This window comes from Sorex fumeus, unplaced genomic scaffold (genome assembly GCF_029834395.1).
Source record: "Sorex fumeus unplaced genomic scaffold, SorFum_2.1 ptg000033l, whole genome shotgun sequence".
NCBI classification, from domain to species: Eukaryota; Metazoa; Chordata; class Mammalia; order Eulipotyphla; family Soricidae; genus Sorex; species Sorex fumeus.
In genome coordinates this window covers 14576560-14595300 of record NW_026606090.1, presented here as the reverse complement: position 1 = coordinate 14595300, position 18741 = coordinate 14576560, and the positions used below count along the sequence as shown (strand labels likewise).

Here is an 18741-nt window from a genome sequence, read left to right as displayed (position 1 = left end):
CACAAAGGAGATGGTGGCCTGATCCCGTTTGGAATTTTGGGACAACAGTGACATCAGTCAGGCAAAACTGTTGATTGAATATGCTGTGGTCAATTTCTTTGTGGAACCATCCACCGGCAGACTCCCATGTCCAATGTTTAGATTCAGCCTTCTGGAAATGTTAGTTACCATCGATGGTCTTGATCAACATGATTAACTCAGGCAGTCTCTCACCCTGTTAGTTTCATTCTAGACTATCTGGAGTTCTTTGGCTAATCTTCTCGGTCCTATATTGGCATTAAAATCACCAACAATGATCTTGTAGAAGGTTTGGTCTACTTTTTAGAACTTCTTTAGCCCCATATGGAACTTCTCAATTTCTCCTTCATCATAATTGGATGTTGGTGCATAGACAACACAGATAGAAACTGCCGGAAGTGAGCCACATCTATTCAAGTATAATTGTCTAATTCGGGTTGTTAGGCATTCAAATGAATCAATACTCATGGCCAAGTTAGTGTTGACAAGGACACCGACACCACGGACGCCTCTTTTTTTTTAAATTTTTTTTTTATTAGTGAAACACCATGAGGTACAGTTGTAGATTTACAATTTTTTGTGCTTGGGTTTCGATTATACAATGATCAGATACCCATCCCTCCACCAGTGCCCATTTTCCACCACCATGGATAATATACACCCCACCCCCAACCCCCCCATCCCCCCTGCCTCTGTGGCAGGGCAATCCCTTGTGTTCTCTCTCTCCTTTTGGGTGACCACCGACGCCTCTTTTGTCAGATGTTTCAAGGAAGAGTTCTTCCCTAGTATCAAATATGGCGTGATATTGATGCCTTCTTGTCTCAGTCAGACCAATGATGTCATACTTGATCTTTTGAGCTTGTAGCAACAGGTCCTCTGCCATGCAGATTGTGTCACTCATCAGACAATATAAATTTCAAGTTAAAATCATAAGGGACATTTCCTAATGATTAAAGGATTTATATACTTAAGAAGAATTCATACAACTAAACATTTGTGCAACTAATGCTTACCATCAAAATGCCTAAAAATATCATGAAGCATTATAAAAACATCTTAAACCATCAGTCAAATTATTATCAAAAAATATCAAAATATATAAACTATCAGTCCTGGAGGAAAGTATTTATAGTAATACATTGTTACTGAGAAATGTAATTATACTGCATTTTCATCTCAGGATAAAGTAAAAAATAAGTTTTTACTTTACAGTAATACTGTTCTATCACCTCATGATAAAGTTTTACAAAAGGAAAACTCAAAAAGGAAATATTGGCTTTGAAGGAAGAGATAGAGGAGATTTGTTTAGTCAACATATACAGAACACTATATCTGGAAACAGTTGAATATACATTATAATCTGTTGCACATTGGGCATTCTTCATGTGTTGGGTCACAAAACATGCTTCCATAAAATCAAGATGTGAATCTTATCAATCCTCTCAGATCCATAGAACATTGAGAATGGAAATTGATCACAGTAGCAAGGAAAAAACTCAAGCACTTGTAAATTCATTACTAAACAACCAGTCGGTAATAAAGAAAATCAGATGAAAAATCAAAAGATTCCTAGAAACAGGTTGGCTCTGTATCAAGGATATAAGTATAGTTTAGCATACACAAGGTAATGTATCACACTGTCTTAATACAAGAACAAATAAAGATCATATGATCATATCAATATCTACAGAGAATGCAACACTCATTCATGATAAACACTCAATGAAAGGGAGTTGAAGAAATTTTCTTTGACATAATTTATGCCTTTTGCCACAAAGCTACAGCAAAAGTAATTCTCAAAAGTGAGAAACCTAAAGCTATCTCTGCAAGAGCAGGGATAAGATAAGGAAGCCCACTCTCATCACTGCTGCTCAACGTGGTATTAGAAATCTGTGAAATAGCAGTTAAGAAAAATATATTAAGGACATTCAGGTAGAAGTGAAAAAAAGTCAGACTCTTATCTGTGGATGTCACAGTACTAAGAAAGTGGAATTGCTGATTCAAATGGGGGCTCAGTGATTATATTTTGAGGAATGTCCATACTCTCTCCAGCAACTCCACTTTCTGAACCATAAGGACACCCCCACCACCACCACCAAAATGGAGAAAAGCCATCTGTACTATTTTCCGTGCTGCACTATCCACAATAGCCAAAATCTGGAAACAACTCAAATGTCTAAGAACAGATGATTGGAAATCGAACATTCCTAATATTTATATGGAAAAATTAATCCTTTGAATATCCAAAGCAATCCTAAAACATGTACAAAGGAGTATTACTCAGATATAAAAACAGATAAAAACATGCAGTTTGTTGCTATGTGGATATATTTGGAGAGTATCATGATAAGTGAACTTAGAGGAAGAGAGACTAACAAAGAATGATACGAGAAAGATAAACATTGGAGTGACAAATGCTCAAAGGCAAGAAACTAAGAACCTGAGACCTGGTCTTCCACTTGGGATATGTGTGTGTGTTGGCGGGGGGGGGGGGGGGGGGAGGATAGACAAGGGAACAGTGTAATAGTGATAGAGGTAAGTATTCAGCCGGGAAGAGGGCATGCTGAGAGGTATGCATGAAATCTTGTCAGAAACATTTCTTTAGACCACAGTGCCAAAGGTTATTATTTTTTTCAAAATACCTCTTATAGAGGCTGGTGGGTGGGAGGGAATATCAGATGTTGAAACATTGGAAGCTGAAGGCCTGAGCTATCATTCAGCAGGTATTGGGCTTGTCTTGCACGTAGCGAACCTGAGTTTGATCCCTGGTATCCCATATTACACCCGTGAACTGCTGGAAGTAGTTAGTCCACAGCTAGGAATAACTCCTCAGCATTTCTCAGCATGACCCCAAAACAAAAGAAAGAGAAAGAAAGAAGGAAAAGAGAGAAAGAGAAAAAGAGAGACAGAACGAGAGATTATGGAGGGAAATGGACACTGGCAAAGGGATTGGTGTTGAAATACTGTAAATATAAAACCACTTTGTAATTCACAGTGACTAATTTTCTTAAAAATAAAAGGCAGCACATTTCTTTTATAAAGTTAGTTATCGGGGCTCATTTAGGGACATCAGTTTATCTAACATATATTATTGTCAGTACATATCTCCTTATTGTTACCAGTTTTCACATCTATGACTTGCTGGTACAAGGTACTGAAGGAAAGGAGGATTGTTTCTTTCTTCCCAAAAAGGTGATTGAACCTCTGATTCTCTTTGTCTAATTCCTGAGTTCTATCATTACCAATTTAATAGTATAGTTTGGTTAGTCTATGATTTATTAATAATGTCAGAGTTTTTCCTTTAAGCAATAACTTTTTATGAAGTAGCTATAGAAGATTTTACCATAATACTTTATTAACTCCAGTTTTCTTATAAATCAAAGCCTTTTGGGGATCTCAAGAAACTTGTGCTTATGACCAAGAATATTTAAAATTTTAGAAGCTTTTATTTAAAATATTAAGTCCCTTAATAAGGATTAACAAATTCTATTTGATGAATAATAAACCTTATGAACAATACTTAAAAAGTGAATAGATAAACATTTAAAATGTGTTGCAAATCATATATGTTGATTTAACAGAAGGCTGCTAGATTGTCTTCTGCATTTAATCTACATTATTTACAGTGCATTATAAAACATAAAGACCCTAGAGGCTGGAGTAGTAATACAGTGGGTAGGGTATAGTGGATAGTACTTGCCTTGCATACAGCTAACCCCAATTTAATCCTTGGCATCCCATAAGGTCCCCTAAGCCTTACCACAAGTGATACCTGAGCATAGAACCAGGAGTAAGCATCCTGAGCACGGCCAGTTGTGCCCCCCCCTCAACAGACGTACCCAAGGAAAAAGTGATTACACTTTATTTCTCTGAGCAATTTGTGGTGCTCAGGGCCTACTCCTAGCCTGATGCGTAGGTTTTATTCCTAGTGGTACTTGGGGAACTCTCAGGTGCCACGTATTCAATCTGTGCTTCCTGCATGCAAAATGTATGCTCCTGTACTTACAGTTATTTCTGTGACTCCTTTTTGGTAATATTTTAAGAAATGGTTTAACTTCATGAACGTATTAACAGGATACCACTTAACAGTAAATCTATTGTGTTTCAGTATTTTTAGTTGTCATGTGTTTTCTTATTTTCAGTAGCATTTAGTATTTAGCATTTCAGTAGCAGGAGGAATTCCAGGTAATGCTCCAGATACAATTAAAAGCTGATTTTCAGACATTACCTTTGTAAGTAGGGTTTATTTTTTTTAAAAAAAGCTCAAATATCACAAGTATAGCTTTCACTTTTGGATAGTTTCAAAGGTCTTCATTTGTCCATTAATCTTGCCTATAAGCTTATGTGCACTTGAGGGCAGTATAACATAATCAACCATTGATGGAAACCATAAAAAACAAAAGCAAAACTGGTCATTTTAGCAGAGCTACAGAACTAAAGTAATTACCAACTTGGTAGTATGCTTTTTCACTATTTGTTGTAACATGTTGGAGGAGGTGGATGTGTCATGTAGGAGGGTATGCCTGCTGTGTTTGAAATATTTCAAGATTTAAGAAGCCAGATTCTACCAGTGGATCATTCAAGCATTTAGTTTTTCTGAAAGCATGTTTTCCACAAATCTTCCAGACTCTGCACTGAAAACTGAAACCATATAGGATCGTTTTGCCTAATCTTTTCACTTCTAGGTCATGCTCTATACTGTCCTCTCAGCAAGGGGCTCTCCCACATAAATGGATTTAGGTTGGATCTTGAAGTTTTACAGAAGTGTCTATTCTTCATTTGTCACAAAAGGCATGTACAGAGCAAAGTCTTGGTCACACTTAGTCACACTTTATTATTTTTTGGTTACTTTGTTAAGAATTAAACTTTGTTGCTTTTGTGTTGGCACAAAAGCTGGGAACTGAGCTATCTGCTGGGCTGACTTTTTCTTTTCTTTTGTTTTGTTTTATGATTTTAACAAAGGAGAAGCTGCCGAATACTGCTGCTTGTGACATTGAGTGCACCTGTGCTGCTGCTCTCCTGTCTTCTTTCAGAGGGGGTGTCAGTGAACTTTGAGCCCCAGGTCAGAACCTGGCTCATAGTATGTTGCTTAAAGTAGTGAAATTTCAGTGAAATACAGTCATATCCTCGTATTTACATCTTTATATTAAGATGAAAGTATTAAGCAGTTTAGCAAGGACATAAGGTCGCATAAAAGATTAGAATACTTCCTCTGGTCCTTTAGAGAAATTAACAGAATTTCTGTCTTCCAAACTCCCTTTGTCCCTGAAACCTACTCCCTCCCCTAAACAACAGCTAAAGGTAGAAAAACATGAGTTTAAGTTATTTAGAAATGCCGATCAAATGCCTAAATTCATTCAAGAGTTGTTAAAGAGTACTCAATATTAGCTCATTATTTAACCTCAAGAAATTTTTGGAAACTAAAAGTGAATAAAGAAAACAGGTTATCAAGTTTCTCTTTTTTATAACCATAGCAGAACAATATTGAATGAAATCTCATATGTAAGGACTTGTTTATTTTTAGAAGAAAAAGCAGCATGCAAGGCAAACTCCCTACCTGCTCTACTACTGCTCCAGCCCCTAAAATGTCATCTTCAATAGTGACCATTTTACTACTTTCCAATGTAATAAAATATTTTTTATCTTTCTAGCTTTGGCTAGAAACTCCAATCTTATGTTGAATAAAAGTAGTGAGAATGGAAACCTTTGTCTTGTTCCATATTTTAAGAAGTTCTCAGCATTTCATCAATTTGTCTGTGAACTGATCATATATGATCTTTATAATATTTATTTGTTTTCCTATACCTTGTGCAGCATTGCTATCGTAAAAAGATGTTGAATTTTGTTAAATGATTATATGCTTATTGATCTTCCTTTTCTTAATATCGGGGCACCACATTAATTCATTTTCATATGTTGTACCAACTTGCTTTTCTGGAATAAGTGTTATTGGTCAGGGTGTATGAATAGAATTATGAGCTTTATCTTTGTTATGAAGAATTGCTTCTTTGTTCATGAAGATTATAGACTTTTTTCCTGTATTTTTTTCTATTTTTGTAATTCTGGTAACATGTAATGAGCAATGTAGGTCTATTTTAAAAATATAAATACTTGTGGCAATCGTTTATATCATCTGGTCCTTAAACATATTGCTTGAACAAATCAAGTTCAGCTAATGTGAACTTCATTACACCTTAGGGTGGGATGTTTTGCTCTGCCTCTGGCTGCAGCTTGTATTTCTGTGGCTGGAAAAAAATGTTCTTCAATAGCCCTGACTAGTTCATTGAGCATTTTCTTCAGCTACTCGGGATCACTGTTTCCAAGGGGCGTGCACAGCTCCGAATAGTACTTGATTTTGTGCTCTGTTCCACTGGTCCAAATGGTAGCCTCCATTAGAAAAGGTGAAGATGATCATGTGTCTGCTTTTACTAGTTGGCGAGATCTGCTTAAAAGGCAAGGCTAGACAATTTGTTTGGTTTTTCTTGTTATGGATAGAATATAATGTCCAGCAAATTCTGTGTCATTCTCTTTGAGGAGCTTTAGTTTATCATCTCTGGGTCTTGGCTGCTGATGAGATTACATGGCACCAGGGGCAGTTTGCGGGTGTGACTTCCAAGCTTCTGGAAAACTGGGGACCTAGGGGGAGGAGGCCCAATCCTGGTCAGTCTGGTTGGCTTTCGGATGAGGTTCATCCCATCTTGGGTGAGGCTTTACCAAGCATGTGGAGAGTGGCCTTGGGCAGGACAGTGGTTGTGTTCTGGAGGTTTTCAGCTGCTGGGTTTCTGCTTGGGGCAGGGAGGGAAACCCAACCCACCCCGCTATGGGGCACCCTGGCGAAGACAGCCTGGCACGTGGTCAGGACATTCTGAGGTGCTCTCTTCCCGGAGTTTTAGTTCATAGTCTGGGTCTTGGCTGTTGATGAGATTCCATGGTGTGGGGGCAGTTTGTGGGTGTGACTGCCAAGGTACTGGAAAACTAGGGACCTGGGAGATGAAGGACCAGTCCTGTTCCAAGCAGGCCTGAAGATCTCAGTCATGGGTTTTCACGTACCTCCACGCTACATGCCCTAACTGTGTCTTTTGATCTCTTTCAAGATTCATGGGTCTCTGAAATTAGGCCAATAAATGAGCTTATATAGCTGAGCCAGAGATGATCTGTGGGTGTGACTCCCACATGCCTAACATTTGGCCATTTAATTTCTTGGTAGACTTGGCCCCAAATTGTTGGGGTCTGGCCAAAGGCAGTAATTTTGGGGTATCAGGAAGTCTGAAGGCACCATCAGGCTGCTGATGCACTCGCCCTGCAGGTACAGGTTCACCTGCTGGTGGCACCATACCCGTCTTTTCATTCTCTATGTTGTTTTCCTTGTGAGGATATATATTTTTCAAAGAACTAGCTCTTAGTTTTCTTTAAATATTTTTGACCTTTTAACCTATTTATTTGCAGTTTGAACTTTGTTATTTTTTCTAAATAACTTCTGAAAATATTTTCTTTGAATGATTAAAACAAAAGAAAATTACAGGTCAAGATTCTTGATGAATATAGTTGCAGATATTCTCAACTATATTATTTTACATAGCAAAATAATCACAAATTGAATATAGCATTTCATTAAAAGGTGAACAGTAATAGATGAACAGACTTTCTTAAAGATGAGGTACAGAATGCCAATAGATATATGAAAAAATATTCATCAACACTTATCATCACTTATAAAGGAAATATAAATAAAAACATTAAGACTGGTACAGAGAAATCAATCAGATCTATGATTCAGATACCTTTACAAAAATCTTTAAATAAAACTTACTACCTATATATCCCAATCTCTTCAAAATTATTAAACAGTAGTCTTTCCTAGTGGCTTTTGTGAAGTCATCATTATACTGTTGCCTAAAACAGAGAAGTTACTGAAAAAGAAAACTTTAGACCTATTTCACCGATGACCATCTGTACAAATTTTCTTAACAAGAGTGTGACAAGTTAAATCCAACAGTATATTAAAATATCATACACTGTGATCAAGTGGGATGCAAGAATGATTGAACATATGTAAACAGATTAATGTAATATACCATATCAACAAAAGAAAATAAAACTCATATGATTACATCAATGCAGAAAAAACTTTTGACAAAATCCAGCCCCCATTCATGATAAAAATCATCAATAAAATAGGTATAAAAGAAAACTTTCTCAAGGTAATAACACCACCTACAACAAATCAACAGTTAATATTATACTATGGGGAAAAATACTGAGATCAGGCACTAGGAAGTAATGGTCATTTTCTCTGTTAGAATTCAGTATAGTAGTTGTAGTCCTAAGTGCAGCAATTGTGCAAGAAAAAAAAATCAGAGATGTGAAATGTGGAAAAGTATCCAGATTGTCACTATTTGCAGATGGTATTATACTATACACAGTGGATCCAAAATTGATTTTGAAACACAATACACATGTTTTCACTCACAAACTCACATTTTAAGGAACATTTAGTTCTATTTTAATTTTGTTAGAAACAAATCATTGGAAATACTCTGAAATAGACAATAATTAGTTATGTAATCATTCTTCATTTTGTTTTCTAAAATCATAGAAAAATATTGAAAGTACTAACATTGAAACATTAGTGTTAAAATACTAAGTCATGTCAAAATTATTATTGATTTATATATGCTTCTCACATTGAAGGCACACTTTATAAAGTCTGGAAAAAATGGAGAGAAACTTTTTTTTTTTTCCCCTCTATTGAGAAATCTTTGTTTTTGTTTTGTGGCCTTCCCCTCTGCTCAGGATTCTCTGCCTGCAGTACCTGGTATTCAGGGGACCGTGTATCCTGGGTTTCAAACCTAGGTCTCCTAAGCAAAGTGCACTCAACCTGCTGAGCTATCCATCCCATTCCTCTGTTTTTTTAAAAATGTCTCATTAAAATCATAGAACTGCAGATCTAACATATTCTAATTATGGGAAATATCTACCAAATAAGTTAACTGGCAAAGCAAGTTTTCATTTAACGCATTCATGTATTTTTTTCATTTGAAGTCTGACTTTGCTTTTTTGGCAATTGGAAGAGATAAGTTTTTGTAAATATTTAGTAAGTGTGGTGTTTAGAACCATGTATGTGGAAATTCGTTATTAATAGCATATCTGAATTTTATTAACACTATTAAATTAAAGTACCTAAATTTAAATCTTTTGCTACAATTAATAAGGATACGGATAAAAGGCTCCATTATGTATAGAAAGGCAATTATGAATGGGGAAGCGATAAGCAATTAGTATGAAAATACATAGTTGCCTGCACATAGTACATCTTAATTTTTTCTTTTTAATATTGGAGTTTAAAAATGTTTTCATTGATTTGTTAGTGGCTTGCAATGTGGGATTTTAGGGGGCTGTCTTTATATATCTATAAGTTTATAATACTCACTATTCCCACCACTGAAATTTCAGTGCACAGAGACCTGGGTCTGTTTATTTCTCTTAACCCCGCTTCCCTTGCTCTCTTGTCGCTACTCTAGTTTGCAAGGTTTTTCCCCTTGGTATTTAAATATGTGCACACACACACACACACACACACACACACACATTCCACAAGAGCTATATAGACTGTTGGGAGGGGGGGGGTTGTGTTGGTTGTTTCGCACACTAAGAGGACTGTAACTGTTAGTGCTAGAGAGGCCATGTAGTGCCAGAGACAAAAGATGGGATGTCATGCCTGCCAGGCATATACGAATTCCATCCCTTTTAGCTATTTTCCTGCCTTCCAGAGCTGCATATTTGTGGCATATTCATACTTGTTTAAAAAAAACGACCATGGCTTTATATCCCTTTTAAAGTCTTTACAAAACTACACTGCACCCCATTTAAAAATGTTATTTAATCTTAATGTTTTATGAAAAAATGAGCCCTTATTCGTATGCCTATTGTGTACAATGACATTCTTGTTTCTGTTCAAATGAACCTGATTTAGCTAAAGATTCCATTCCTGTGCTTTGTGTTTGCCTTAAGAAGCCCCATCTTAAGACAGAATTTTCTTAGTATCCAGATTTATCATACTGTTCAAATTAAAACTTAAAAACCTTCACATCGGGGCTGGAGAGATAGCACAGCAGGTAGGGCGTTTGCCTTGCATGCAGCCGACCCGGGTTCGATTCCCAGCATCCCATATGGTTCCCTGAGCACTGCCAGGAGTAACTCCTGAGTGCAGAGCCAGGAGTAACCCCTGTGCATCGCCAGGTGTGATCCAAAAAGAAAAAAAAAACAGCGAAAAAAAAACCTTCACATCAAGAGAGAGAGAGAGAGTGTGTGAAAAAGAAAGTGAAAAAAGAGAAGAAGGGGTGAGGGGGAGGTGATGGTAGGGAAACTAGGGACACTGCTGCTGGGAAATGTACTCTGTTGGAGGGATGGATGTTGGAACACTGTATGACTGACACCTAATTATGAACAATTTTGTAAAGCTCTATCTCACATCTCACAAGGATTCAATAATAAAACCTTAGAAAAAACAAAACTTCACATCTGGCAAATTCTCTTCATTTTTAATTGGACCTGGCTTAGGAGGTGACTATCATAGCAATTTGATTAGCTTTTTCAGCTTATCTGTGTGTTTATTTTCTCTTTTTGGTCTAGGTTTTCTTTTTATTGAATCTTTTTTTTATTAAAGCACAGTGACTTACAAAGTTATACATAGTTGAATATTGAATATTAGATATATAATATTAAAGCATCTATCTCACCACCTAATTTTATTTGCTTGATAATGATTTTCATTGTTTTGTTTTGCTTTATATTGGGGGGGGGTGCAGGGGAGTGGTATGGGATGTACTTCCCATGGCTTCAGAGATAGTTCTAGCTCTGATTTTAGGAATAACCAAAATGGTCCTTACAGCACAATATGTGGTGTGTGGTTTCAGGGATGGATCCTGGTTTGGCTGCATGCAAGGCAACCACCTTACCTTCAGTACTATCTGCTCTGTCTCCGATACGATTTTTTTTTTTTTGTTAAACTTAACTCAATTTAACTCAAAGAGAAAAATTATTGGAAGGAAGTCTACAAGAGTTTCTTATCTTCTGTATATTTTTAAAACAAAAACATCTATTGTATTTAGTCTGGTCTATCTTTTTGAGACTGTCTTAGTAGTGAGTCATGTCAGAAGAAAGATTAAGTCTAGTCAATGATTTTTTTTAATTTTTATTAGTGAAACACCATGAGGTACAGTTGTAGACTTACAAATTTTTGTGCTTGGGTTTCAATTATACAATGATCGAGTACCCATCTATTTTATAGCCTTGGGAGATGAAGCGGGTTTTTTCCTCTAGGGGAAAGGGAAATGCATGCTCACTACTCATCACAGTGCTTTAGGTTCTCAAATTCAGGCTTCTTAAAACTCAGTGTTCTCTTTCCAGTAAAGCAGCCACTGCATAGTGACTTACCCACTGAACTGTGTCCCAGATATTCTGTGAGAGAGAGAGATTTGGCGTTGGGTCAGGGAAAGCTGATATTCTTTCTACTCCTGTGGTTGTTTAATACTTGTGCCTAACACAGGAATCTTCTATCATTTATATATTGTTCATTCATTAGCTTGAAAGTAGGTCAATATTTCAGTTCTTGATATATATATAGTTCTTAATACAAGCAGGAAAAATAGGAGCATTCAACTCAAATGTGATATTTAACCATTATTTTTATTGAAACTGTTCAATTTAGATTTTTTCTTAAGTTAAAATAAAGGTTTGATGTTATTTTTCTCTTTAGTTTTAAATGCATAATGAGCCATGCTTCCTGTGCGTATAAACTTCTATTATATTTATATTATACGTATATACATACCAATGTATTTTTAAAAAATAAAATTAATCTTAGATTAGTTACATTTTAATAATATTTTATATATTCACACACATATATACATATCTCATATAATATTTGCCTCTGTTTCAGAATATTGGTAAAAAGATGACCTGCCAAGAATTTATTGCAAATCTTCAAGGGGTAAATGAGGGAGGTGATTTTTCAAAAGATCTACTGAAAGTAAGTATTAGAGTATTTGTTTTTAAAATATGCTGTGTTTATATTTTATGCTATCTTTTTAATTCAGTATAGTTAGATGATGATCATTTAATGGTCAGTATTGCAGATGAAGTATTTTGTTTTTGGTATAATCATCAATATTTCTTCCTATGGGCCTTGTCCATGATTGCTTAGTTGTCTTAAATTAATAATTCCTTAAAATCTATCCACATTATAATCAACTGATGTATTAAGTATATTTGGAATAATTTGTGATATAAATAGTAAATTTTTAAAAAATTCATTTGTAATATGGATACTGTAATATTCAGACTGTCAGAACTCTGAAAGGTCACAGAAGTATTTTCATTATGGAAACAACTTGCACATTGCTGACCTGGATTGGATTTGCTCCAGCAAATTCCAATCCCATATGGTTCCCTGAACCTGCTAGAAGGAACCCATGAGCACAGAACCAGGAGTAATTCTGAGCACTTTTGGTTGTGTCCCCCAAATCAAAATCAATAGAAGACAAAATAAAATTTCCAATTTCCTACATGCACTGAGCATGTTCCTGGCAGTGTTTTATTTAAGCCTGGAAACTTGCTGTCCATAGTTCTGGCACCAAAAGTTATTCCTTTCTTCCTTGCAGCTACATGAATATGAGCACCAAAAAAGGTTGTGATCCCTAATGAGCACTATCGTTATAAAAAGATGTGTAAGTGCTGTGACCAGGAAGCATAGAAGTATATGTGAACACTATAATGGCCCCTTGATATCACCACAATTAAAGAGTACAAACGTTGGTGGGCACCACAAGTTGATGTATGCTCCTGGGTAGTGCCACAGCTAAATATATGCATGCACTAGACATTGCATGTACACTCACCTCCCATACCTCCCCAGATTATGGGAAGGATTACTACAACAATAACAAAACCAATGAAAGGACCATGTGAGTAAATAAAAATTCATTTAGGTGTCATATAAAATCATCTGGGGCTGGAGCGATAGCACAGCAGTAGGGCATTTGCCTTGCATGCAGCCAACATGGCCGACCCAAGTTCGATTCCTCCGCCCCTCTCGGAGAGCCCGGCAAGCTACCGAGAGTATCTCGCCGGCACAGCAGAGCCTGACAAGCTACCCTTGATGTATTCGAAATGCCAAACACAGTAACAACAAAGTCTCCAATGGAGATGTTACTGGGCCCGCTTGAGCAAATTGATGAACAACGGGAGGACAGTGATACAGTGATAAAATCATCTTAATGAAACATGCTATTATTTGTCTTCTTTCCAAACACTGAATAGCATGATCTATAGCACTGCACGGCTGTATTATCAAAAATAATACCAAGAAAGAACCTGTAAGCATTATTTTCAAGAGTTAAATGAAATTTACTTGAAGCTGCTTTTAAAAATTATTGTAATTACTCATCATAGTATGGAGCATTTTTTGTAAGGAAATGGGACTAGAAATGAAAGCAAAGAAATTACTGGACTCAGAGCTATGTGAGGTGGAATGGTGTTTTGAATGTGGCTGTCTCTATGCTGATGGAGATATATTAATAATTTAGGCACTTTAAACGTCTATTTGAGTTTCTGTCATTAATTTGTGACTGGCCTGGTTTCTTCTGATATCACCTGTGTTCTAAACTGCATACAGTATAAAAACAGTAAAAAGCAGAACATCTCCTGTTTCTTCCTAGTTTTTTTTTTTTTCTATTAGACCAATCAGGGTGGAAAACCAGCAATGTATAGGAAGTAGCATCAGGTCTGGAAGGTTGACTGTTCATCCAACTTAAGTCCACCCCCCCACACTAGATTCCTCATTTATGACTTGTGTAATAATACCTTTTCCTAGAACGGCATAAGGATTAAATTGGGGGGATGTGTGTTTGGTGATAAGCACTGTGTCATTTCTAATGCAGCCACATTTTTATGAATGTTCTTTGCTTTGGTTTTGTGTATCCTGGGACCTCAGCCTGTCTTCCTGTTGTCATGCCGAGTATATGTTGTCATGCCTCATAGGCACCTCCATGCTCATTTTGTGTCTTTGTATCTTTTCTATTTGTAAACAAATAGTATAAGCTCTGCCCATAGTTTTGACGTTTTCAATTCAGGTTTTTTTCACTCCCATCTCTGTTCTGTCACTACTCCTCACCCTGACCAGAACTTCTAGAGTATCTATTTTACTCAGACTTACTCATGTAACTTCTTTAGAACACCTCATTTCTTAGCAAAGAAATTAGAAAACTATTTTGACAAAGGAGTTGTGTACTTCAAATGAAGCAGAGTAAATAAAACTTTTTCAAGAAACTTGTTTGAAAACTTGAATAGCCACATGTAAAAATAAATAAATATGTCCAGATTAATTTCTCACACGTTAAACAAAAGCCATTCAGATAAAATCAAAGACCTTGATATTAGACCAGAATTCATAAACTTCTTTGAGGGAAATAAAAGCTGAACACTCTGACATCTGGACTTCAACATTTTAACATAGTCTTCAATGTATGATTCCCTTGGCAAAGACAACAGAAACAAAAATAAACATATGCAACTATATAAAGTATGTTTCTGCATGGAAAAAGAAAATAGGGCTCAAATTAAAACATACCCAAACTGAATGAGAATATTAGCACCTAACACATTAAAGGGTTCGTATCTAAAATATGTAAATCTCAAAAAGCTTAACAACAAAACAAGCAAAAAATCCTATCAAAAGATGTCAGAAGGCACTTCTCTGAAGAAATCTGATAGTCATAGGCTCGTCATCATATATAATATCAGGAAATCCAAATTGTGTGTGTATATGTATGTGTGTGTATGTAGTACTGTAGCTTTGTAGTGCTGTCCTCCCGTTGTTCAATTATTTGCTCAAGCGGGCACCAGTAACGTCTCCATTGTGAGACTTGTTACTGTTTTTGGTATATCGAATGCCCTTGGAAAGGTTACCAGGCTCTGCTGTGTGGGCAGGATACTCTTGATAGCTTTCTGGGCTCTCCGAGAGGGACATACGTATATGTAACATATATAATATATAAACATGTGTATTATTTACCTATACAACATATATACATATATGTGTGTATATGTGTGTGTATGTACACACATACATACATGTATAAGCGAACAACCTGGAAACAACCTGTATGGGTGGAGATGTGATGAAAAGGAAGTCTTATCCACTGATGATAGTAATGTTGTCTGGTTCAACTCCTATGGAAAATAATATGAGAATTTTTTGAAAAGTAAGAATAGAGCTGCTCTAATACCCCAAAATTCTACTTCCTGGTATCTACCCCCAAGGCACAGAAATAATCATGCAAGAGGACTGTGTACACCATTATTTATTGGAACACTTGAGCCACAGAACCAATAAGCATAGCCAATGGCACTGTTTAAGTAGGAGACCCAAACTACAATTACTAAACTTTCGAAGGTGCCTGTCACGGAGGCAGGCTGGAGAGTGAGAAGGAATAAACATGAGAGGCAATTTGATGGAGGGAAGTTGACACTGGCAGTGGGATTGGTGTTGGAATGTATGCTTGAAACTGCTATGAACAACTTTATAAATCATTGTGCCTTAATAAAAAATAGTTTAAAATACTTATAAATCCAACTGTTATTTTTTCTTTGTAAATGCACATTCTCTTTCACGTTTTAACTTTATGTATTATTGTTTTAAACAAAGAATGGTGCAATTTATAGTGAAAGTTCATATTTTGATGCAAGAAAATTACCTTTATTACAGCAGCATTCTTAAAGAATTACTCCTAAATAATTGTATTGGAGGAAGAAACAGGCTGTAGACTGAAAAATGTCTGATTTAAAATTTTTTTATAAATGAAAAGCCTGAAGTGAATTCTCAAAATACTGGATGTAAGTTATATTCAGTGTATGTGGTTGAAAATAGGAACTTATGGGTGGTATTTAAGTGTAGCTAAAAAAAGGACATCAACTGTTGCCTAGAGTAGGTGAGCTCTCTCTCAGAGAAGGTCATGGAAACCTGATAGCAACAGTATCTAGGGAGGAAGTGGGCAGGGATGCTCATCCTGTGATAAAGGAAAATCTATGTTAGCAAGCGTTTCAAGAGAAAAGCTTTAATGTTTCTTATATAAAATATGGAATATTGCTTTCAGTAAAATAAATCAAGCTGACTTGTGATAAAAGGTTCCTGGTGTGTTTCTGCTTCTGCTTTCCCCTGGGAGATCTGGCAGCTTGATCTTGCTTCCAGTCACATGCTTGTCATGAACTAGAATAACAGAGCTGCCTTTGGTATGTTTCCGAGTTTCAATGAAAGACAGGGATGATAATGAGGATAATAATATGAAGTAGTTAAAGCTTCACAAATTGTGCTTTTTAATCAAAAACCTATGAAAAAAGAAGTCTGTTAGAACATTTTGACAGAACAGATGCTGCTTAAAAAGTACAAACAGATTTTTAACCACGAAAGAAGAGAAAGAAAAAAAGAAAGAAAGAAAAATGAAAACTAAGGAGAGTCATTGGGAGAGTATTCATTCTTCCCTAGGGGTCTTGCATTCTCAGACTTTGATGGACCCCTGGCACTGTATTTGGTCTCCTGAACCCTGCCAGGAGTTATCCCTGAGCACAGCTGCTTACAGCCAAAACCCTTTTCCGTCCATCCAAATATCCTTCCTTGGGGATAAGCAATAGACTGATAAGGATTTCCAAAAAGACTTTACTCTTAACTTGATTGAGATGAGATACTGTAAAATTTCAAGTTCAGATGTGTCCATAGGAGTTTTGAATTTATGTTTTTGAAGTAGTTTTAAAATCTGAAACATAGTCTGCCAAGAATTCTGCTCTATTATTCTAGCATTACCATACAATATTAGTATTAATGTAATAGGTCACACTCTGAATATAAATTAGTCTCTTCAAGGTAATATGTCTCTTAACAGGTCTGCAGTCAAAGTAAATGAACTACCATGATAAATATGATCTAGCAAATAGTGTTTGTCCAATAAGAATAAAAGCACTTTAATTTAAGGCTTTGGTGGATATACAGTCAAAACATCCAGTAAAGGAAGACATTTAATGATCATATTAGTATTTACATTGTGTGAAAGTCATTTTTCTTACAAAGGTGAAAAGTTGAAAATTCACAAAATTAAAATTACTTTGCATATATAAATGGGGGTTACAGAGTCTCATGAATCTCACTAATTTTATTCAAACCCTTATTTAGGTCCATGATAATCTTTAAAGGACTGGAGCAATAGCATAGTGGGTAAGGTGTTTGCCTTGCACGCAGCCGGCCCAGGTTCGATTCTTCTGCCCCTCTCGGAGAGCCTGGCAAGCTACCAAGAGTATCTTGCTTGCATGGCAAAGCCTGGCAAGCTACCCATGACGTATTCGATATGCCAAATACAGTAACAAGTCTCTCAATGTAACTGGGCCCACTCGAGCAAATCGATGAACAATGGGAGGACAGTAACAGTGACAGTAAATATCTCCATCATATGCTAAGCTAACGAACATGTTGACATAAGAAGCCACAAATATATTAACAACTTAAAACTGTCCAGAACTACCTCCCTATTGTAACCTCTGAGGAATTCACATCTAGTTAATCTTTTTAAACAAACCTAAGAAAGATAAGTACTTTAGGTATTATTCATTGGGGGGCTTATACCAGTTGTGCTCAAGGTTCCTCCTGACTCTGTGTTCAGAGATTACTGTTGGTGGTAATCAGGTAACTATTTGGAGTAGCAGGAATTGAAGTTGGATCAGGCACATTAAAGACAAGAATGTTGTTAACCCCTATGCTCTTCTTACCAGTTATTTTTTTAAAGTTGAAATAATTTTTGAAGAAAAATATCTTTTCAGTTAACCGCTAATTAGAAGTATGAAGTTGGAGTAATGATGTTTGCCAGGTCTGTGGATGTTAACCAAATTTGATGAAGAGAGAAATGAAAGCTTCCAAAGCATTGGTTCTCCAAATGAAACAGCTTGAGTTTTTCTGATCAAGGGCAGGAAAATTTGTGATGAGTAGATTCTCAAAGATTGGCTGTATTTTCCATAGCAGAGGAATATATGTTCTTAATGAATCATTAAAAATGCTACATCATGTTTATTTAGAATGATTAAGGAGGCAAGAGTGTTGCAGTAGATTAAGGGGAATTGTGGATGAAACAAACTACTTTATAAAGACTTTGGTATTTAAATCCTAAAAGTCGGGCAGGGAGATATTATAGGGTATTAAGGCTTTAAATTTAGTACCGACACCAGTTCATTCCCTAGCACCACACAGGGCCCCTTCAACAACACAAAGAATGATCCCTAAACATAGAGCCAGGAGTGCTTTGAGCTCTGCTGGGTGTGGCCTCCAAAAAAAGGATAAATGAAATTTAAAATAAAGTAGAAAAGCTACTAAGATAGAATAATTCAATTTTATACTCCCAAATAGTCTTGAATTCCATTTCATATAATGTTGCAACATCGGGAGTTTATTTTTAAATAGATTCTATTTAACTTAGATTTTTTTCTTTGGTTTGGTTTGGGGAACAACACCAGAGGTGCACTCAGAGATCACTCCTGGTCCTGGGCCGGCTGCATGGGTGGCAAGCAAGCTACCCACTGTGCTTGTTCTCTCTCTGGCCCTTAACTTAGTTGCTTTGATATTTCGTATTTCCTTAAGACCTACCATAAACAGAAGCATTGTTTTTATGCTCTACTGTTCCT

The 18741-nt window shown here is 36.3% G+C and overlaps 1 protein-coding gene across 4 annotated transcripts in view; it reads left to right on the top strand.

Moving 5' to 3' along the window:
- PSD3 (pleckstrin and Sec7 domain containing 3) overlaps positions 1-18741 on the top strand; it is a 488844-nt gene that overhangs the window by 220981 nt on the left and 249122 nt on the right. For all 4 annotated transcript variants that reach the window (XM_056116950.1, XM_056116951.1, XM_056116952.1 and 1 more), the window contains one exon: positions 11963-12052. In XM_056116950.1, the coding sequence (XP_055972925.1) occupies positions 11963-12052 (90 nt within the window). The remainder of the gene's footprint in view (positions 1-11962; positions 12053-18741) is intronic.